At 39.3% G+C, this 23,896-nt stretch overlaps 1 protein-coding gene across 2 annotated transcripts in view; it reads left to right on the forward strand.

Moving 5' to 3' along the window:
- MSBP (membrane steroid binding protein) overlaps positions 1–23,896 on the forward strand; it is a 135,956-nt gene that overhangs the window by 95,173 nt on the left and 16,887 nt on the right. Inside the window, exon 5 of one of the 2 annotated variants that reach the window (XM_068358145.1) lies at positions 17,824–17,927. In XM_068358145.1, the coding sequence (XP_068214246.1) occupies positions 17,824–17,927 (104 nt within the window). Of the gene's footprint in view, positions 1–17,464; positions 17,776–17,823; positions 17,928–23,896 lie in introns of those variants that run through there. The other variant, XM_068358151.1, reaches the window with a different exon arrangement.

Here is a 23,896-nt window from a genome sequence, read left to right on the forward strand (position 1 = left end):
GATTTGTCAGACACTGAACAGAATCAGAACATCCAGGGATTCAGAGTAACACTGGTGGTCCCAAGGTGGCCAGCAGCAGAGTGGTATTCACCCATGCTGGAACTTTTCACAGTAATACCAAGAAAACTTCCAGAAGGGCTCAACCTACTACGCCAACCTCACATAAGAAAATTCCATACCACAGTACATTGCCTATCCCTTCACCTTTGGAGACTATCCAGCGTGTCCTCTGAGAGAAAGGCTTTTCAAGACAAACTGCGAAACAGTTTTCCATATACCTCTGAAAGTCTTCCGCAGCAGTTTACTAGACAGTGGAAAATCTGTGTTTGGTGTCGTAAGAGCAATATTACTCCATTCAAGGCCTTTATTCTCCTGATTGGAGACTTTTTAGCGCTCCTAACGAATAAGGAGGTCTTTTCAGTCAATGAAACAAAAGACTGGACCTCTCAGAAGTTTGGGAACTCTCAGCATTGATGAGGAGTTTTGAGCAGTCTTGCCCTCCTTGAGAACTAAAACCCCCCTCCTGGTATGTGACTAAGGTCCTACGGGCCTTGAAGAAAGCCCCGTACGAAGCTATGCATAAAGCCATAGACAGAAATCTTACCCGCTATGCATAAAGCCATAGACAGAAATCTTACCCGCTATGCATAAAGCCCTAGACAGAAATCTTGCCCGGAAGACAGTATTCCTCCTAGGCTTAGCTTTGGCCAAGAGAGTGAGTGAAGTGCATGGTATATCTCACCTTGTGTCACATTCTAGAGGCTGGAGAGAAATATCTTTGTCCGTAGTTCTAGAATTTGTTGCCAAAACCCAAAATCCAGTTGATAATGATATCAGATTTGACTCTTCACGTTATTTTCTCTCAAAGAGGTAACTGATGACCCAAATGATGTTACTATGTTCTGTAAGAGCAGTATGTAAATATCTATAGAGGACACAGTATCTCAGGGCCGGAATCTCCAATTAGTTTGTGAGCACTGGCCATTTTTAAAAGAAAGTTTCCAGAAACACATTTATTTTTGGTTGAGAGAAATTATCATTAGAGCCTTTAGGTCCTCAAGGGAAGCATCTCCATGGGCTTGCTGCAACCTTAGTGTTCTGCAAAACACACTCGGGAGCTCAAGTCCTAAAAGCAGGAGTCTGGTAGAGACAAACCACTTTTATGAACCACTAACTTAAAGATTGCACACACAGGTCCTTCGACACCTTTTCCTTAGGACCCATTGTTGCTGCACAAAAAAGTATAATCTAAGCTCTTATGGGACAAGTAACTGCTTCTATCCCAGGCATCAGTTATTCTCTGCATTATAGTGGTGTTTTAAGTATAAAAGCAAATGGTGATTTTGATGGAACTTGAAGCCCTCTCTTAAAATCTCCTTAATGCAGGTAAGAATGCCTTGTGTTTGGCATATATATTGATACAGTATATTGAATATATTAATATTAATATTACAAGCCACTTGATGTTTATATAACTTCTCCCAGGTAAAGTTCTTTGGAATAGAACCGAAGGCCCTGCCTCGTATGAGCTGGCTGCACTGTTCACAAATACAGTAATTGACTTTGAGCTTTTGCTTTTTCAATATTTAACTTAGCCGGTGATTATAATAGCTGCAACTCTGTTGCTCGACAGAAAAACTCTACGGAAAAATTCGCCAGCGATCGCTACACAGGTAGGGGGTGTACTCAACAGCGCCATCTGTCGTTCAGATACCCAGTACTCATTGTAAACAAAGAACTCAATTTTCTCTCTGTCGGGCTACCGGCAAGACCTACTAATTCGCTGTTGCTAACTGGATTTGTTTTCACAACTATTTGGTGAAGTACACTATTCTAGTTTTGAGCTTTCGCTATGCAGGTGTTTTATCTTCATCTTAAAACTTGAACTCGTTTTGGATAGATTTAATTATGGTGACAAAGAGAGTATGGACTTTCTTTCACTTTTAAATGGCCGACCCTTCCCTTAGACGGAAGTGTGTTTAGGCTTTTAGTAATTATCTTATCACGTTATAGATTTTCCTCTATATATTTTATATCTCTCCGCCTTTATTAGGCCTCTTCGATTAACTTTCCATTTTTTATAAACATATAAAATAAATTTTAATGCTTTGTTTATATAGACCTTTCCTGAGAGTAGGCGGTCCTAACTTGGAAACCGAAGTTAATCAACATTGAGCCCTTTATATCGTCTTTAGCTTTTAAAGGATTTAAAACTTTTTAAATGTAATATTTTATGAAAGAATTTCTTTGATAGTCTTCGTACTGTTTTCAAAGATGAACTAACGTTTAGTTTTTTATGCTACGCAGTTGTTGACGTTCAGGACGTTCAACATGCGCTCTATCGTTACGATAGAGAGAGAGTGTATCACGGTTTCACTTTGCAGTAAGAGTAAATCGATTCTGACGTTTTGTTCATTCTTTCTTAGCTTGAATGTTTTAAATTCTAATTTAAAGGAACTTTTTATTTGAAAAACCTTTCAGTTTTTTCCTTTAGTCAAATAACATGTTTTTTTGACGATATATAATTGGGCTCTTCTCTTAGGTGCGAAATCAAGAGAGAAAGAGAGAGAGAGATAGAGACGGAGGGAGAGAGAGGAGAGAAAACGTTCCGTTCAAGCGGGTAACGTTGTTCTCGTGTTACTCTCGTCCCTAGTCTCTGTACGGGGAGGAAGGATAAAACGTTTTTAGGTTTTTATTCTCGTCCCCAGGCTATGTGCGGTGAGAGATTGAAAACGTAGTTATATGAACTAGTGTTTAGTCTCTTTCCCAGCCACTGATTTTTCTTTTTATCTTAAAATATGTTTTCTGTTTTTTGCTGATATGAGCTTGCATTATACGACTAATTTCGCAATTACTACCTTTTAATGAAGGGTAGAATTGCGTGTTTCAGGTAGAAATAAGTGCAAAACAGAAAATCGAAGTGATAAAGTGATATGCGCAAAGTGTTACAGTGTTGCGTCCGAGGCGCAAAGTGTTACAGTGTTGCGTCCGAGGGTTCGTCTGTTCGTGCCTGTCGTTCACCTAGTCCGGGACCTCTTGCAAGCTCCCAAGCCCAGGGGAGAAGTAATGTCAAACGACTTATGGGTTCGAGAGGCCTTGACCAACGAACAGACGTTTTCCCTCTATGGTATCGGGTGTTTCTTACCAAGATCTCCCCTACCATAAGACGAGAGAGACGTTGTTTCTCCTCGCCATCCGTAGGCTTTTCGCATAAGAAACCTGTCACAAGGTTTCGAAGCCCTTAAGCGAAAGTCAGTCCTTTCAGGACAGGTCCAGCGTCCTGGTTACAGCCATTAGGACAGCTCTGACCCTATGCAGTCATCGGATAACTGCTCGCCGCCTAACAAAAGCGTAACACAGACTCCGAAAGTCTTTTTTTGTAGGCAAAGTGTTGCGGTCACAGACGTTACCCTCGTCTATTACCACAACCATTTCCGTTGATCCTTAAGGGGTTGTATGGCAAAACATGCAGTATATGCTTGCCTCCCTTATGGAAGACTATTCTGCCGATTAGTCCGTTGAGCCTGTTGACGTTCTAGACGTTCACTAACAATCGGAGTTGACTTGTTTTGACGCTGTGCGTCAACCTCCGCATTCTAGAGTTGTTTTGACTGCTCAGTCTAGGCAGTCAAAGCAGTCTCGAGTGGACGCTGTACGTCCTCACGCACCTGTTGTGGTTGACAGTTCAGTTGTTGACAGTTCACAGACTGTCAAGCAGTTACATGACGTTGCGTTCTGGTCCGCTACTAATGCACCAGTGAGAGACTCAGCTTTTATCGGACAAGGTTCCTGTAGATGAGGAAGTTGCTGTTCTCCCTCCTACTGATATTCCCTTGAGGACTCTGTCAGATGGAGAGGAGCCTTAAGCTGCTTAGCCTCCTATGGACTTTAATTAAATCATGATGATTTTTTTAAGGATCTTCGTCCGGATCTTGTAACTGCTGCTCCTCGTTCGCCTAAACGTCAGAGCTTACACTAGGCCTAGCTACTTCGAAGCCGTTGTTTTTAAGCTAGTGCTCTCTCGCTCTCCTAGAGAGCGTTACGTTGGCTAGGCGACTGGTTTTTCACCAGGAGGAGTTTGGGGGATACAGCCTTTGCTTTCCCTTCTTTTAAACTGGTTTATAGAGCGAGAGTCTGATATGACACGAGAGAAGTTCTCGGCTTGGGAGTTCATGCCTCTGCCCAGATAGACTTCTCAATTCTGGTAGACTCTCCCTGGCGCCTAGCCAGGAGACGCTCCAAGTTGTTTACAGGTCAACTTCTCAGCTGTTGTCGAGCCTTTGAAGTTTTGCTGTACTATTATGTCACGCATAACAAGGCTTTCAGGGATGGTAAACGGTTCCGCCTCAGTCGCTAACCCCGTCTGTTGCCACACCTGCTCCCGTAGACCCTAAATGGGCTTTGCTGCAAGACATGCAGTCCAAGCTTGCGTCCTTGATAGAGGACTTAAATGCGGAGAAGAACCTTCTGGCCAACAACCTTCCAACCGGTCGGTTGTGCGCCCTGTTGACGCTGAGGTAACCTACTCGCGTCTGCCAGTTGAGGTGGTTCCTCCACCGATGCGACCCAGTGTGGGTTGCCAGCCGCACGTTGACGTTAAGCGACGCTCGGAGGTGGTTGTTGACGTTCAGGACGTTCAACAACCAGCAGAGGTGACCTGTTGTGACGCAGTGCGTCAACCTCAGCAACCCGGTAGGGTGTTGACTGCACAACCCAGACGGTCTAGACAGTTTCGGGTTGACGCTGTGCTTCCTCGCGCACCCATGGTTGTTGACAGTTCACAGACTGTGCAGCAGTTCCATGATATTGCGTCCGGCTCCGTCACGCATCCACCAGTGCGACCGGATTCAGCGAGCCAGACGTTGCCCACTCCGTTGCCGTTTCCTCATCAGTTTCGGATGAGGAACCCTCTGATGAGGACGTTGCTGAACAACAAGACGATCAGCCCCCAGCCCTGCTATCCATCCAGAAGATGCTGAAGAAGGAACGCTGCTCAGTCAGGCTGTGGATGAGTCTGGTAGGGACGCTGTCATCCGTGGATCAATTTGTGTCACTAGGAAGACTACACCTCCGTCCTCTTCTATACCATCTAGCTTTTCACTGGAAAAAGGACAAGACGCTAGAAGCGGTCTCGATCCCGGTTTCCGAAAAGATAAAGTCTTGTCTGACTTGGTGAAAGGACAATATCAACCTAAGAGAGGGTCTTCCCCTGGCTGTTCAGACTCCCTACCACGTTCTCTTCTCGGACGCATCGGACGTAGGCTGGGGTGCGACATTAGACGGTCGGGAATGCTCGGGAATATGGAACTCGAGTCAAAGGACAATGCATTTCAACTGCAAGGAGCTACTGGCAGTACGTCTGGCCTGGAAAAGCTTCAGGTCTCTCCTTCAAGGCAAAGTGGTGGAGGTGAACTCGGACAACACCACGGCTTTGGCGTACATCTCCAAGCAAGGAGGGACCTACTCTCTGACGTTGTACGAGATCGCAAGGGACCTCCTCACCTGGTCAAAAGGTCTAAACATATCACTAGTAACGAGGTTCATCCAAGGCAACTTGAATGTCATGGCAGATTGTCTCAGTCGGAAGGGACAAATAATTCCAACAGAATAGACCCTCCACAAGGATGTATGCAAGAGACTTTGGGCCACCTGGGGCCAGCCAACCATAGATCTCTTCGCAACCTCGATGACCAAGAGGCTCCCAATATTTTGCTCACCAATCCCGGACCCAGCAGCAGTTCATATAGATGCCTTTCTCTTAGATTGGTCACATCTAGATCTATATGCATTCCCTCCGTTCAAGATTGTCAACAAGGTACTGCAGAAGTTCGCCTCTCACGAAGGGACAAGGTTGACGCTAGTTGCTTCCCTCTGGCCCGCGAGAGAATGGTTCACCGAGGTACTTCGATGGCTAGTAGACGTTCCCAGAACACTTCCCCTAAGGGTGGACCTTCTACGTCAGCCACACGTAAAGAAGGTACACCAAGGCCTCCACGCTCTTCGTCTGACTGCCTTCAGACTATCGAAAGACTCTCGAGAGCTAGAGGCTTTTCGAAGGAGGCAGCCAGAACGATTGCTAGAGCAAGGAGAACATCCACCCTTAGAGTTTACCAATCGAAGTGGGAAATCTTCCGAAACTGGTGCAAGTCAGTATCCGTATCCTCGACCAGTACCTCTGTAACTCAAATAGCTGGCTTCCTCTTATATCTGAGGAAAGAACGATCTCTTTCAGCTCCCACTATCAAGGGTTACAGAAGCATGTTGGCATCAGTCTTCTGTCACAGAGGCTTAGATCTTTCCAACAATAAAGATCTACAGGACCTCCTTAAGTCTTTTGAGACCACGAAGGAGCGTCGTTTGGTTACACCTGGTTGGAATTTAGACGTGGTACTAAGATTCCTTATGTCAGACAGGTTCGAACCGCTACAATCAGCCTCCCTGAAAGATCTCACCTTAAAGACTCTTTTCCTGGTATGCTTAGCCACAGCTAAAAGAGTCAGTGAGATTCATACCTTCAGCAAGAACATCGGATTCTCATCTGAAACGGCTACATGTTCTCTACAACTTGGTTTTCTAGCCAAAAACGAGCTGCCTTCTCGACCTTGGCCAAAATCGTTCGATATTCCAAGCTTATCGTATGGTTGGAAATGAACTAGAAAGAGTCTTATGCCCTGTAAGAGCTCTTAAGTTCTATTTAAAACGAACTAAACCTTTACGAGGCCCGTCTGAAGCTTTATGGTGTTCAGTTAAGAAACCATCTTTGCCTATGTCAAAGAATGCTTTATCCTATTTTATCAGACTGTTAATACGAGAAGCTCATTCCCATCTGAATGAGGAAGACCAAGCTTTGCTGAAGGTAAGGACACACGAAGTTAGAGCTGTCGCAACTTCCGTGGCCTTTAAACAAAATAGATCTCTGCGAAGTATAATCGACGCAACCTATTGGAAAAGCAAGTCAGTGTTCGCGTCTTTTTATCTTAAGAATGTCCAGTCTCTTTACGAGAACTGCTACACTCTGGGACCATTCGTAGCAACGAGTGCAGTAGTGGGTGAGGGCTCAACCACTACAATTCCCTAATTCCATAACCTTTTTAATCTTTCTCTTGAAATGTTTTATTGTTGTTTTTGGGTTGTCCGGAAGGCTAAGAAGCCTTTCGCATCCTACTTGATTTGGCGGGTGGTCAAAGTCATTTCTTGAGAAGCGCCTAGATTAGAGGTTTTGATGAGGTCCTGTTGTATGGGTTGCAACCCTTGATACTTCAGCTCCTAGGGGTCGCTCAGCATCCTAAAAGGATCGCGAGGCTCAGTAAGGAAGACGTACTTAAAAAGGCAGAGTAATTGTTCAAGTCGACTTCCTTACCAGGTACCTATTTATTTTGTTTAGTTATTTTGATAACTTCTAAAATGAAATAAAAATTCTTAGCTCATATGATGTAAACATATTTTGCTGGCCTCTACCCACCCCCCTGGGTGTGAATCAGCTATTATAATCACCGGCTAAGTTAAATATTGAAAAATGTTATTTTGATAATAAAATAAATTTTTGAATATACTTACCCGGTGATTATAAATTAAAGGACCCTCCCTTCCTCCCCAATAGAGACACAGTGGACCGAGGAGAAAATTGAGTTCTTTGTTTACAATGAGTACTGGGTATCTGAACGACAGATGGCGCTGTTGAGTACACCCCCTACCTGTGTAGCGATCGCTGGCGAATTTTTCCGTAGAGTTTTTCTGTCGAGCAACAGAGTTGCAGCTATTATAATCACCGGGTAAGTATATTCAAAAATTTATTTTATTATCAAAATAACATATTATTATAGTAATTGTATCTCGGGGATAAAGAGCAGACCACCTACTTCATGGAGACTTCTTCCCACCTAAGGAAGACCCCTCATTAAATAACTCAGAAGTTTGTATCCTTATAGGAATAACTACAAATTTTATATAATTTTGTATTTTTCCTAGCTATAAAAACTTGAGTCCTTCACTAAAGATCCCGCCTAGCTCCTCAAGTCTTTGACCAGAAGCTTTGTGAGTAAATGCTTGATACAAGCATAACCTATCATACGTAGCGTGATGCAATCTACCGATTTCTTTTTGATTGTGTGGCCATAAAAAACAAAACCAGAAGTAAGCCCATTAAAAGTCTAAGGTTTGTATAGCTAAGAAAAACACAAATTATATGAAATTGTAGTTTTTAGGGTTTTGTATACAGTATAATACTGTAAATACACAATTAAAAATTTTTTTTTCAATGAACGTATGAATATTTATCCTACCACAAGTGAAAAAAAAATTACTGTTAAACATCATTAACATTAATAAATTTCTAGCAGTGAAATCCTTGCTACAGTACAATAACTAACACTCTCAAAGTAAAAAATTCATATGTTACATGTACTTAAAGTAACTATTCTATTTACCAAGGCACTTCCCCCAATTAAGGGGGTAGCCTACATGAAACAAAGGAACTGAAAGGAACCTTTCTTCTCTCCGCTCCTCCCACCCTGACGAGGGATTCAGCCAAGTTTGGCTGGTACTGCTATGGTGCTAGAGCCAATCCTCCCCCCATTATCCACCACAAATGAATTTTCATATGCTGAATCCCCTATGCTGCTACCTCCGTGGTCATCAAGGTGACTGCTGGAAGCAGCAGGGCCTACCGGAAATGCGTCACATTTGCTCGCCATTCATTCCTATTTCTAGCATGTCCTCTTGCCTCTCTCACATCTATCATCCTATCACCCAGAGCTTTGTTGACTCCATCCATCCACCCAAACCTCTCTTACTTCTCCCATCAACTTTTGCATTCATCACCTTTAGCAGTCTGCCACTTAACATTCTCTCAACATGGTCAAACCACCTCAACATATTCATATCCAATCTAGCTGCTAAATCATTTCTTACACTCGTTCTCACCCTCAATAATTTGTTCCTAACCCTATATAATCGAGATACACCAGCCATACTCGGACATTTCATCTCAAACACATTCAATTTCTGTCTCTCCGTCATTTTCGTTACCCACAACTCCGATCCATACATCACAGTTGGTATAATCACTTTCTCATACAGAATTTTCTTTACATTCATGCCTAACCCTCTATTTTATCACTGCCCCAAACACATTGCATCCTTCATTCACTCTCTGACATACATCTGCTTCCATTCCACAATTTGCGGCAACAACAGACCCCAAGTGCTTGAACGACAGACCCCAAGTACTTAAACTGATGTACTTCAAGTAACTCTATTCAACATGACATTCAATCTCGCACCACCCGCCCTTCTCGTACGTTTCATAACCTTACTCTTACCCACATTAACTCTCAACTTCCTTTTCTCACAGACCCTTCCAAACTCTCACTAATCGACCAAGCTTCTCTTCCGAGTCTGCAAGCAGTACAGTATCATCTGCAAACAACAACCAATTTACCTTCCATTCATGATCACTATCGTCTATCAATTTCAATCCTTGACCAAGCACTCCAGCATTCACCTCTCACCACTCCATCAACAAACAAATTGAACGACTATGGTGATATCACACATCCCTGTTGCGGCCCATTCTCACTGGAAACCACTCGCTTACTTCATTTCCTATCCTAACACATGCTTTACTACCTATGTAGAAACTTTTCATTGCTTGCAATAAGCTTCCACCAATTACATATAACCTCATCACATTCCACATCGCTTTCCTATCAATTCTATCATATGCTTTCTCCAGATCCATAAACCTAACGTACACCACCTTGCCTTTTGCTAAATATTTCTAGCATATCTGCTTAACTGTAAAAATCTGATTTATACATCCCCTACCTCCTCTAAAACCACCCTGTACTTCTAGGATTGCATTCTCTGTTTTATCCTTAATCCAAATAAATAGTACTCTACCGTACACTTTTCCAACCACACTCGACAAACTAATACCCCCTTGAATTACAACACTTGTGCACACCTCCCTTACCTTTATATAGTGGTACAATACATGCACACATCCAGTCCACTGGTACCATTGACAACGTATAACACATTAGACAATCTCACCGACCTTTCAAGTGCAGTCACACCCCCTTCGTTTAACAGCTCACTCCTCACACCATCCATACTTGGTACTTTTCCTACTCTCGTTTCATCTAGTGCTCTCCTCACTTCCTCTCTTGTAATCTCTCTCTCATTCTCCTCTCCCATCACTGTCACCTCAGCACCTGCAACAGCATTTATATCTGGCTCCCTATTATCCTCAACATTCAGTAAACTTTCAAAATATTCCACCCACCTTTTCCTTGCCTCCTCTCCCTTTCTTTGTGTTAAATTTCAATCATTTCCCTTCTCATCATTTTTATCTAATTATTTTCAGCTTATTTCCTTTAATAATGTTTGATTCTTTCCTACATGATAAATTAATACTGTACAAGCATTTTAGTTTAAATGCGTAAATAAAATGGGAAAAAGACTTATTAAGCATTTTTAAATTGTGTAGAAGTAAAATTTTCATTGTAATGTATTCATAGACACCTGACCTTGAAGCAGATACAGTATCATTTAAAACATTTCATAAAGAAATGTTTTTCCTCAACCTTTCTTATTTTTTAATTGAAAAATTTTATCTTTTATAAAGAAATATCTTTAAATACAACATAAGATAAGAACATGAAATATTTAAAAAAAAAAATTATTTAAAAAAGAAAAGTGAAATTTGTTCATTAATAAATGAGTTACCGATTACTGTATCGTAAATTCTATATCAATTGTAATTTCCTTTTTTAAATATGTAACTTCACTGGTAGTTACATATATATAGCTTAAATCTCGCGTTTCGACGCGGCACGACAGAAATTCAAATTCATGGCGATCGCCGCCATGACAGCAGGTATACATGAGCGCCATCACTCGTAGGTTATCAGAACCATTCCCAACATCTTCAGAAATTCTCTGTCGTTGATCGAGTCAACACATCGAGAATTCGTTTCGAGGATATATTACTGTATTCTACAATTTGGTGAAGTACTTTTTGTCTGATTATTGTTCATAGCTTTCGCTGCCTTTCAACTATCGAGGATATTGTATAGGATAATTTTTTGCTCGTCCAACTTGGACAGTTTAATTGAACATGATTTTCAAGCAAAGATGTCTAGGCTCTTCTGTTGTTAAACTTTGGGTGTTGGGCTAGACCAGCTTTCAAGCTGCTCTTACTTCCCACATTGTAATTAGCAGGGAGCATGTATGTATTTGTTTTCGTTCCTTGTTCGTACATTGAGGGATCAAAGATTTTTTCCCCCTACAGTACTTTCTGACAAAGTAAGTCAATCTTCACAGACTGCTATCTCAAAGATGTCCAGACCCAGTATGAGGATTGCTGTTCCTTGGGTCCGTACGTTACCTCCGGCTTCGTAGTTGGAGAAGGGTCTACTGTACTGCCTCTTCCCGAAAACTTATTATATACCCTTGCCTTTTTTCTTTTACTTGTGTTCACAGGTTGTCTGTGAGGGTTGTCGCAGCGTTCCATCAGTCTCTGATGCAAGTCAAATTAGTTTTAATGTGTTCACAGGTTGTCTCTGAGGGTTGTTGCAGCCTTCCGTCAATCTGGGATTCCAATCAATTGAAAAAAAAAAAAAATTTGTTTTTGGGAGCAGGTGGTCAGAATCAGTATCCTTGGCTACGCCAGGTTTGCAAGGGTGGTGGTCTAGCCACGCTAAGGTCGAGGACCTTGTGGCAGCCCCAAGAGACTTTTCAGCCCCCTAAGTGGATCGCTGAGTCTCAAGGAATGTAGGCGAAATGAGGCAGTAGCATTCTGAAGCCAGCTTCCTTATCAGGTTAGAACGCCAGAATCAGTATCCTTGGCTATGCCAGGTTTGCAAGGATGGTGGTATAGCCACGCTAAGGTCGAGGACCTTGTGGCAGCCCCAAGAGACTTTTACAGCCCCCTGAGTGGATCGCTGAGTCTCTTAAGGAATGCAGGCAAAATGAGGCAGTATCATTGTGAAGCCAGCTTCCTTATCAGGTTAGAACCAGTTTGTTAGTACTACTATTATAGTTATTATAATTATACGAATTCCTAATGGGATGGGGTTTTCAACCCACCTCCAACTGTGTGAATCAGCTATATATATGTAACTACCAGGGAAGTTACATATTTAAAAATGGTATTTCTAGGTCGACCTGTGACGGGCGCAAGGGTAGTAACCTCTGCATTCCATGCTTTTTATCTTTCTCTGGTATATTTGGAAGATTTATATCAGAAAAGTGTAAAGAAGGACCCTTTTCACCGGGCGTCACAGGTCTCTCATCAGAAATAGATTTTTCCTTCGTCAAAATCCCTTTTTTATTATAAAATAAATTTTTAAATATACTTACCTGGTAGTTACATATATAAAAGGGCCCTCCCTCTTCCCTTCTGAAAACAGACATATCGAATTTCTGAAGATGTGGGGAATGGTTCTGATAACCTACGATTGATGGCGCTCATGTATGACCACCTACTGTCATGGCGGCGATCGCTACGAATTTGAATTTCTGTCGTGCCGCGTCGAAACGCGAGATTTAAGCTATATATAAGTAACTACCAGGGAAGTATATTTAAAAATTTATTTTTTAATAGAAATACCATATTTTTCTTTATTGAAATAACAATTTTCTTGATAGAAAATTATTCAAACATATGGTAATTAAATAGAAATAATTCAAATTCCAAGAGCCAACTGTATAGGTTATCATAGAAGTGTGCATGTATATTCGATGGTGACAAATCTTGTATGCAGCTACTGAAGGGGGATCTAATGCCTCATAGTAGGGGGTTAAAAGTAAAATTAGATGTATAGTAGTATATTAACATTAGACTCTGTATTAGGCTGTTAGTAAAAAGAAGTAACCTGATTATAAACAAAAAGACAAATTTTTGTAGATGAGACCTTTATAACTGTTCACCATAGATGGACATTTTGAAATGGTCTGAAAATTTGGGGGAGAAAAGTTGTGAAGCTGTTAGTTATAAAAATGTAAAATGGAAGATTAGTAGGGAGCCTTTGAAGTCAGGGAAAAGAGCCATAACACTCACCCAAACAAAAGTGGTACTGTACTTTACCTAGTTGTGTAGCTCTTCCAGGGCACACCTGAAAAACATCACAAATACTTTATAAAAGAAGCAACTCTCCTAATCTCTTGTGATAAGAGAGTCTGGTTGATTTCTTATCCCCAATCCCATTTCATGTATGTGCAGTGATTTAAAGGTAATGAGATGAAGCGAGGGACAGGACAATCTCCTGGAGACCAACCGTGTACTGTGTACTGTTCGTATGATCAGTGCCCAAACCCCTCTCTACCCATACTAAGACCAGGGAATGACAGGCAGTAGTAGCTGATGACTCGGCAGGTAGGCATATAGGCTTTCCTAACACTCCCCCCTCCTTAGCTCACAAGGACAGTGATGTTGCTGACTCTTTTGGAAACTATAAGGCTTGAGTGGAGCTCAAACTCTTGACTCACAGGTTGCAAGACAAAGACTTTCCTATGAACTACCACAACCTATAGAGGAATTGTTATTCATCCTCTTGTTATGCATATGCACTTTATTTTGCTAACTTTACGCTGTGTGGTGTTTTGATCACCTTTGAAATATCATGTCGGTTTGTACTTATGTTACATACTGTGTCGCATCACGTATGCTACATTGTTTGGAATTCTTGTAGTTTGTTTCCTTATGTGTTCACACATTAACATCAATCTGTGTTTAGTAACATCCTCCCACTAAGGAACGAATCTTCTTCGATTAAGGGTCAAATTATTTTTTTTTTCAGCGGAAAAACAAATGACAAATCATTTGGATGATTTGTATTTTATTTGGCTTACAAACCTGAGTCCTATATCTGCAAATTTCCGACTCAACCACCCGGCTCACTTGATTTTTGAGTTAAAGGAAGAATAAAGTTACTCGCTCTTAGTGGTTATCACTACTCTTGCTTTCAACAACAGCCGAGGCTGTATGGCTAAATGTATCCAAAATAAAAATAAGAAAATATTTTTTGCACTTTTGTAAGAATACTAAATATTTGTTCATAATCATCTAGATAAAAACACTATAACAGTGAAGTCCCATGTCAGTGATTTGTGTGTTATATCTCTGACAATGTGAAATGATATAACCCGAATCATAGCAAAGTGTCGTAAACATTCAGAATGTGGCTGAGGTAGTATGACTAGATGTATCCATATACTGTAAAAAAAAATAATTATTATTTTAATTGTCAATTTTTGCACACACACACTTTGTTTCAAATTGTAGCTGTTTGGTCACTGCCATGATTAAACTGAAAACTATTACAATGAAGTTTTTGTCAGATTTAGGTGTTATCATCAGGAGTGCTTGTTCCAAGTTTACAAGTACCTATTAAAAGTGGAATACTTTGCACTTGAATTCCATTACAATCCAAGAACTGGCATTAGTTTTTCTCTGTTCTAACCTACAGTAGGGTCCCGAATTATGCGAGAATTTGGTCGATTAATGACCTCGTGTAAATGGAAAATCGCGAATTTCGAAACACAACTAACAGAAATAATTCCATTGTGGCCATGGCAACCAGCAATTTGCCTATTCAAATGTGTTTACTACCCATTTCCAATACTTTCTTTGTACTATACTGTATTTCTTTATAATATCAAATTGTTTTTGTAAATAAATAAAACATTTAATATACTTTAAAGTTCTAATAACTTGAAAAATGGTTAAAATTATAACCAGGATAGGTGTAAACACCATATATTTCCCGTTACAACACAACCCAAAATACAGACAAATTTTAATGTTTGTCATATCTATTGTATAATACAACTGGTGAATAGCAAAACCATCACTCTATAGACTAGCTTGTATGATTGAAAATCCAGAATTATCAAAATAAAGGCGATTTTATATCATGCGTTTCCTAAGCACGCTAAAAAGCAAAATAGAAAACGACAACCAATGTTTTGTTTACGTTTATCTCTGATCACAACGAAGAAACAGACGCATTTATACATCTGTGTTTTTGAATTGACAGCAATTTTACCAAGTATAGATTATATGTTGAATTTGTTATTACCAATGTTCTAATTATTTTTTATTAGAACTTTCAAATAAATGAAATGAATGCCATTTATGAAATGTTTTTCTTTATGATGCCGCCTGAAACGGAAACCTTCCATTTGTTTACGCTCCATCTTCGATCATAATAAACAAACGAATGCATTAAACACACATGATCTAAGTCATAACTAATTATATTACAAACATTTAGTAAACATTATGTTATTACAAATATTTTACTTACCGTATCCATATAAATTCCTAAATTCGTAGCAAAGCTGGAAATTTTTTTTTCCTTATGCGTTTAATCCACAATAGCAAACTGCCGCTAATGACAGAGTGATAACTTACGATAATTCTAAACTGTTACGAAAGATAATTGTCCTTTCCATATCCAAAATACTTTTCCTAACTTCAGTTATAAGTCAACTTGTACCCACCTCAATTATGGATCCATATGCAAAAAAGGTAAAAGAAGAAAGTACTAGGCCTATTTTTAAAGTCACCGAACAATTAGGTTACCGCTATAACGTTCGATGAGAGAGAGAGAGAGAGAGAGAGAGAGAGAGAGAGAGAGAGGAGAGAGAGAGAGAGAGAGAGAGAGAGAGAGATGGTTTTAAAGTACTAAACAATAAATATGATAGGTTATAACACATTGGTGTTTATGTAATATTAACTGTATAGATGGTTTGAATAAGTTAAGAAATGGTGTAAACAATTCTTTGTTATTGTATTCGCGCGGAAGCTAGACATCAGCTGATGTGATCACAGCCAAAAGTAAAACAAAAATAAGTTAGCAATACTCGATTTTTAAAACACAACCGAAATTTTACAACATAAGTACATGTTTTATTATAGCGCAATTGACATTTAAAGAGTAAAAATTTTCTGGAATAGAATGGTGTTTCCTAAAAAATAGTGGTTTGCCGACGAAATCGGTTACCGTATTTTAAGCTATGATTGAAATGGATGTATACACGGTATAATTTTTTCGTTTTGTAATTAATTGACACTTCAAGAAAACCGATTTTGGTTTCTTCATCTATTTGTAAGTATTGTATAACGAGAGAGAGAGAGAGAGAGAGAGAGAGAGAGAGAGAGAGAGAGAGAGAGAGAGAGAGAGAGAGAGAGAGAGAGAGAGAGATTATGACGCAGAAGGTTACAGACCTAGAACAGGGGAGGATGAAGGGGGGGGGGGGAGTGATGAGATAGGCTGGGTGGACTCGCAGGGGAGACGGGGGAAGGGGGGATTTGGTTGCCAGTGGCTAAAAATAGATTCTGAAAGACGGTAAAGGGAAAAACGAATCCCATCGAATAAACAGAATAAGGAAAGGGAATAAGATCCAGAGGAATAATAGATATAATGGAATGAAAATGACTAGATGGTGTTAGTTGTGATAAGAATAATTTAGATATTTGAAATAAGAGTGTCTGAGGAGGTATAGAAGGAATTCGTGATAAATATAGAGGAATATCAAAGGATACAGTTAGTTTGCATTAAAGGGTTTGTTATCGTTTATCGGCAGTGAATAGCCTAAACTTCGGTAACGAGTCGTCAATATTTTGTCATATTTTAAACAGTATACATTTGATTTGCAAACATTGGTTTTGTAGAGTAGACGGTAAAATAAAATCTAGAGAGAGAGAGAGAGAGAGAGAGAGAGAGAGAGAGAGAGAGAGAGAGAGAGAGATTTCTGCCATCAAATCTCTCTCTCTCTCTCTCTCTCTCTCTCTCTCTCTCTCTCTCTCTCTCTCTCTCTCTAAATTTTATTTTACCGTCTACTCTACAAAACCAATGTTTGCAAATCAAATGTATAGCCTACTGTTTAAAATATGACAAAATATTGACGACTCGTTACCGAAGTTTAGGCTATTCACTGCCGATAAACGAACCCAGTCTACTCGTGAAAACCTTGAACGCCCAGAGGGAAAAATAAGGCTTTTAAATATACTGTACTAAACAAAAATAATGCTTTAATATACCATCATTAACACTACCATTACAATTATCGTAAGGTTGGAGAAAGATAAAGATTGCCGAGAACGTAACCACATTTCTGTTTACATTTTGTCAGCTGGACTCGCACAGTTAACAGTTGATTTCATTGTTGATGTGGAATTTTATCCTTAAATAGGCTATTCATTATGAAATTATGTTAATGAAATGTAATGTTAATATTGTTTTGTAACATTTATTATAAATCACCGTATTTAGGGCTACCAATATACTTAAAAAGACTATAGATTTGATACATTTTGTAGTGCTTGACTCGCGAACTTTGAACAGCCTCGTGGATACAGAAAATTTATTTTTGAAAAATAGCGATCGTGGAAAAGGGGAATCGTGTAATTCGAACACGCTTAATTCGGGACCCTACTGTACTCTTATTATAACAGCTAATATTTGTCATGCTGCATCATTCACGATGAAGATTAGATGGAATCTGCCCTGACCTACACTTATTATAATACAATATTTGTCAGGCCGCATCATTCACGATGAAGATGAGATGGAAAAGTTCCGGGAGATTTTTGTAAATGACCCAAGATGCACTACTACATATTTCCTCAATTCCAATACAGGGCTCAATACACTCAATCTGGCAATTCATATAGAATTCCAAAGTCAGAACTGTCATCATTGCCCTAAATCATTATAAATTATTGATCAATGGTACTTTATTACTGACCATAAACATATGAATTCAGATGTATTTTTATTCTACCTAGGTGTTTATTTTCATTTTTTTCTCCAGAAAAATATGATTACATCGGTAAGTTCCTGAATCCAGGGGAAGTTCCAACTGAATATTCTGATGATGAAGAGGGAAGCAACAATAAGACAAAGAAGGATGACTAGGTATGCTTTTAATAAAAAAATATAAAAAATATATATAAAGTATAGATAAATTTACTACTGTATAGCTAAAAAATCATGATTTCAGACCTGAAGGAACTTTGTCAAAGTGTTCCAGTCTTCTTTTTATCATTATCATTTAAAATAAAGTTATGATAAATTGAGAAGATATTTTATACAGATTCATTTAAAGAAATGATTAAGGAAGAATATATATTTTTTTTCTAATTTGATATATGCCTCTATTAGAGTAATGTCAGGAGTAGATTTTATATTTGACTTTTATGTAAAGAAAAAGTATACTGTACAGATTTGAATCTGTTTACTTTTATGCTGTACAGTGTGTGTGTGAGTGACTGTAAGAATGTTTATGGTCTTGTGTATCATATGCAGATATATCAGGCATCTATTTGAAGTCTCTTTTTAATTTTCTGAGTGGGTTATATAATTGTAAAATATTGCTTTAACCTATTCCAAAAAGCCTATTGAAGATGACTAGTTTTTTTTTTTTTTTCAAAAACTTACTATTCCATTCACTTTTTGATTAGCTATGCTACATAGAAAAAATGTACAATGTAAGAATTAGTGTGAATAATTTTTGCGTAGGCATTGTATACTGTATAAATCAAGCATTGTCATTTTTATACATCTTGGTATAAGTGAATTCATTTCAATTTAGATCATAATGAATATAATCCCAATCATATGTTACTATTTGTTATTTAAAGATGATGAAAGTATTACCATTTATATGAATGTTGTTTATATTATTTGCCTCTGATAACACTTGTGGCCATAAAAAATGCAAAACAATGGTTTCAAAAATTATGTATCATTTAAAGATTGTTTATTTTATGAACCTCCCCTGATGTTTATATTGCTTCGCTCTCAAAGTTGATGGAATGTTGAGACCAAGCCTAAAACTTTAAAAAATCCCAATCTTCTTCCTTGTAATAGCCCTGCCCCTCTGGTGGAGTACATACTGACATTGTATGGCTGTGTATGACAATACTTGGATGTGAGTACGACGTACGTTTTGTTTTTCAGTTTGCTCATCATCAAATTTATTGGTAATCGTTCAGCCATTGCTCCAGATTGAGATTTTTTATTTAGAGTAACTGTGTTATTCTTAAAGATTAATAACGAATGTCTTGTAACTTTAACAAAAAGGGTGGCTAGAATTACGGTTGTGAGTACTGTTCCTCTCATGGAGAATATGTTCAGTAAGGGGTAACTGTATTAAAGAAAATTGTCTTTTAGTTCAAGGGAAATGCCCGAGAATATTAGGCTAGTTCACTGCAGTCCGGGTGTACCAGAAAGTAAGTGTTCTTTTGGTATACAACACTGTAGAGTTGATAGCCTCTCCTCGGCTTTGTTCTCGCAATAACTTCTGATCCTTTTGTGTGTGCATGTGTGTGTGAAACCCTCACATTGTCATCCATTCAGCCCTATGCAACCACCAGATTCCTAAATAGAAGACTGGTCTGGCATTCTGTATCCTGATATCCCTCTGTTTGTTAAAGTGGTCCCTCTTGTGCATCCTTTTTATGCCTTTATCAATAAATTGACAAATCAGATGGTTCTTGTAGAAGATAAAAATGCAAATTTACAATAGTTCTTGAAACGCTTCAACTTGACCTTAGAACTGGTTCTTTATATATTGAATGGCAGTGTAGATCAACCTGGTATAGGCTGGGCTACCAACTCATCTCATTTTTTACCAATCAGCATTAATGGGGGAGCTAGCATCTCATCTGCTGTAATGAGTCCCTTGGGGTTGCATCCTTTCAGAAATAGAATTTCTTTGCACATCTCTGTCTTCCTCTCTTTCTCAGTAGAGTTAATCTGAGAGTTTCATCTGAGTTACCCAAAGGCCACCTAAGATTTGGTTTCAGATTCGGCAAGAAAGGTTTTTTCATCTATCCTTCTTTAGCCGCAAATCAAAGGAAGGATCTCCTTTTCCGAATTCTTCTCAGGCTTTTCGAGGAAGACTTTCAACAGGATAGCTACCAGACTTGAGGAACAGGGCAAAGACGTCGTACGTCCTCCTGGTCGCGAACGTCCTCCGGGTAGTGACGTCGAGCGTCCTCCGGGACGTGACGTCAGGCTGATAATTATTAGAACAGAGTCTGACTGCTTTTGCCTTCAGACAGTAGAACCCAAATTTTACTACTTCTGGCAATCATTGGGAGAAGTTAGGAGCAGACCTTGGTCAGTTCTTCTTCTGAAAGAGGAGTACTTTTTCCTTTTTTAGGGAAACCTTCTTTAAGTTTAGCTCCATAGACCTCCCTCCCAGTTCTAGAGAGGAGTCTAGAGTCCGACTGTGTGTGTTTTGGTCTTAGCTCCGCCCCGATACTGTTCACGTATCTAATGCTTATGTAAAAGTCTACTGCACTCAAGATCTGAGTTTACCGGTTTAGGGAAAATTGGCTTCTCAGACCTCATTCTTCCGATCTACGTGTTGGATCTTTAGATAACGTTGAGCCTTTTTTGAAGAATTGGATGATCTTGTCTACAAGACGAGTCTTCTGACCCCATCTCAAAATGGGGATTCAGAGTTTAGTTTTTTCAGGCTTTTATGTCTCGCCTTAGAACAGTGCAAGCCATCTTGAATCTTTCTTTGAGATCCTTGATTTATCTCTTTTCATCCTAGTTTTCCTGGACCGGGGCTCGTTTCATGGCCATTCAGAAGCTAGAAGTTGTTATCCTTTTGTGATATTTCTTCATCCGCTCCTTTTCATCCTCAATCATTTTGGGACAAGGAGAAGATTGTGAGTCCTTATACGTCTTTTTCAGATGCCATAAGATGCCTTCAGTGGTGGAACGATCCAGTCTATTCCAGTAGGTTCCAACCAGAAATCAGGTGTCCTCCAGGCGTCCTCCAGGAGTTCCCCCCCCCCCCTTTTTTTTTTGGAACAAAGGCCCTTAGGCCTTGTGTTGTGTTCAGTTACCTCGACTTCGAGGTGGAAGCAGTACTGGACTGTTGGCAAGTCAATCCCGATTTACCACAGCATTTGTTTTCTTTGCTAAGCAGGGCGGAACTCACTCGAGTCCCTTTACGGGGCAACGAGGAGTCTTTTCTCTGGGCAAGGAGAAGAATGTATCCTTCTGTAAGGTTCATTTAGGGGGAAAAGAAGTTTGGCAGACTATCTCAGCTAGATAATGGACCTTCCATCGAGAAGTCTGCAAGAATCTGTGGCGACTTTAGGTCGTCCATATATAGAACTTTTCACAGAGATTCTGGAGTGGATAGTGGACTCTCCTAGGAGTCTTCCTTTTAGAGTAGACTCCTCCCTTGGAAAGGTACTTTTTATAGGAGCTTTAAAGACTTCTACCTCCAGGATTTATCAATCCATATGAGAGGTTTTAGAGAATGGTTCAGAATCAACCCTGTTTTCTCTTCCAGTATCTCTACAGCTTAGTTACTGTTTTCCTGTTGTCACTTTGAAGGAAGCGCAATTGTGCATCTTCTTCCATCAAAGGATGCAGGAGTGTTTTTACGACTGTAGTCAGGCACAGTATCTTGCCTTTCGATTGATAAAGTCCTACAGGAACTTCTCAAATTGTTTGAAACATCTAATCAACAAGGACTCGCCAGTTTAGTGTCTGGATATAATCCTGAAGTTCCTTATGAGTGACAAGCTTGTGCACTTGCATTCTTCTTCATTTTTAGGACCTCACAATGAATTCTTGTTTTGTTAGTCCCACGACTACTAAAAGTATCAGTGAATTCATGCGTTTTGTAAAACGTTGGCTTTTGAGATAACGAAGCTATCTGTTCATTGCAGTTAGGCTTTCTCACCGAGAATGACCACCTTTTTCAACATTGATCCAAGGCTTTTGAGTTTGCGACATTCGGATATGGTTGGAGAAGGGTTAGAGGGAGTCCTGTGTCCAGTAAGAACCCTGTAGTTCTTCCTGGGCAGAATGAAAGAGTTACGAGTAAGTCGAAGCTCTTTGGGGCTTGATTAAGTAGCCCTCGTTACAGATGTCAAGAATGTCCTTTCATTTTTCATCAGACTCTTATAGGAGAGGCTCGTGCGATTTACAGTGAGACATGTCTCTAATTTTTTAGAAGGTCAAGACACATGAAGTTGGTGCTGTAACAACTTCAGTGGCCTTCAAGCAGAATGGATTGTGACAGAGCTTTTTGGACACAACCTTTTGGAAGAGTAAATCTGTGTTCACTTCACACTTTTTGAATCATGTCCAGACTCTCTATGAGGACGGATGGTCCCAGTGTGTACTGGGACCATTCGTAACAGCGAGTGCAGTAGTGGGAGAGGAACCCTCCACTAAGTTCCCATATCCTAATACCTTTTTCTTCTCTTGGAACTCTTTATATTTTTATGGTTGTTGTGGCGATTGCGACAGTCGCCCACAATCATTGATTTTAGTCAGATGTTCTATTTGTTCCTTGAGAGCGCCCCGTAACAAGGTTATTGGAAGAGGTACTGTCACATAGAGGTTTTTAGACCGTTTTGACAACTCCTAGAGGTCTTCAGCTCCCTGGGTGGATCGCTGGATCTCATAAGGAAAGTGGACATAATGAAAGATTCATTGAAGTCAACTTCCTTATCAGGTACAAACCCTTAAGTTTGTTTATTAACGCTTAAGTAAAATTCCATCTATATCGGCTGTCTCTAACCCTCCACCAAAGGTGTTAATCAGCTATATACATAACTACCAGGTAAGTCTTGTGTTTAAAAATGTTATTTTCATTATAAAATAAATTTTTGAACATACTTACCTGGTAGTTATGTATAATTAAAATCCCCCCCCTCCTCCCCTCTAGAGACTAGTGGCATGGAAAATATGGATATCCATGGGATGGTTTCTAGATACCTCGCTAGGGGCGCACAGGTGGTACCCCTGGCTATCCAATCGGCAATTGGCGTGAGTTTTTGAATTTTTCTGTCGTGACGTCAGGGACGTAAGCTATATACATAACTACCAGGTAAGTATGTTCAAAAATTTATTTTATAATGAAAATAAAATTTTTTATTCTATTGAAGAAGAAACAGACCAAATGTGTTTCTCAATAGTAGGTTTACAATTAAGAATCACACTTAGAATTTTAAATAAGTTTTATAATATAGAGAAACATTATCAATGAAAATATCTGGATATTGAAAAGCTAGTCCTTGGCCTACTTACAATCACACCTTTAGTTTTGTTAGGGGTCAACTTCTTACCTTATGGTTTGTGTCATGTACTAATATTAGCTAGATTTTAATTAAGGGATTCAACAAATATTGGTTGACATTCAGTTGATGGAATAGATGCAAAGAGAGTAGCATCATCTGCATATGCAACAATATTGTTTTCTAGCCAAAATCATATATATATATATATATATATATAAGTAGGATGAAAAGTAAATGCACATATTAATTCCTATAGTTAATGGCCTGCTATTTTATGCAATTGTGATCAAGTCAAGTGAAAAAAGTTACACAAAATACAATTCCAGTCTGCTTGAGTTTGTATATATAGATAGACCATCACTAATCCGGCAACTCTTGGACCGGGAGGTGCCGGATTATTCATATATTATAGGTAGTCATCGACTTACTACCAAGATACGTACCGAGACGCATCATAAGTCGAGAAAGTTAAGTTTCAGTAGAGTTGTGATGTGTCATGATTCGGCAATCATCTAAGTCATTTTATCCATGTTTTCTTACTGTAATTCATTATTCAATTTTCTTGTTTCATAGGATATAATATGCTCTATTGAAGCATTCTTTATTCTGTTTTTCAATTTTGAAAGAATTTTAAACATCAAGAATTACTTAATATTTTGCTTACCTTTAGTTATGATCAGCTGATCTGAAGGTCTCGCTACCGTACCGAACTCGTACGAGTGATGTATTTTATATATAATTTCTTAATTTATTCGAAATATCTTCATGATGATGATTACATTAGCACCAATATGTTACGGGATATCACGGTTTTCATACAATTCA

This window comes from Palaemon carinicauda, chromosome 2 (assembly GCF_036898095.1).
Source record: "Palaemon carinicauda isolate YSFRI2023 chromosome 2, ASM3689809v2, whole genome shotgun sequence".
NCBI lineage: Eukaryota > Metazoa > Arthropoda > Malacostraca > Decapoda > Palaemonidae > Palaemon > Palaemon carinicauda.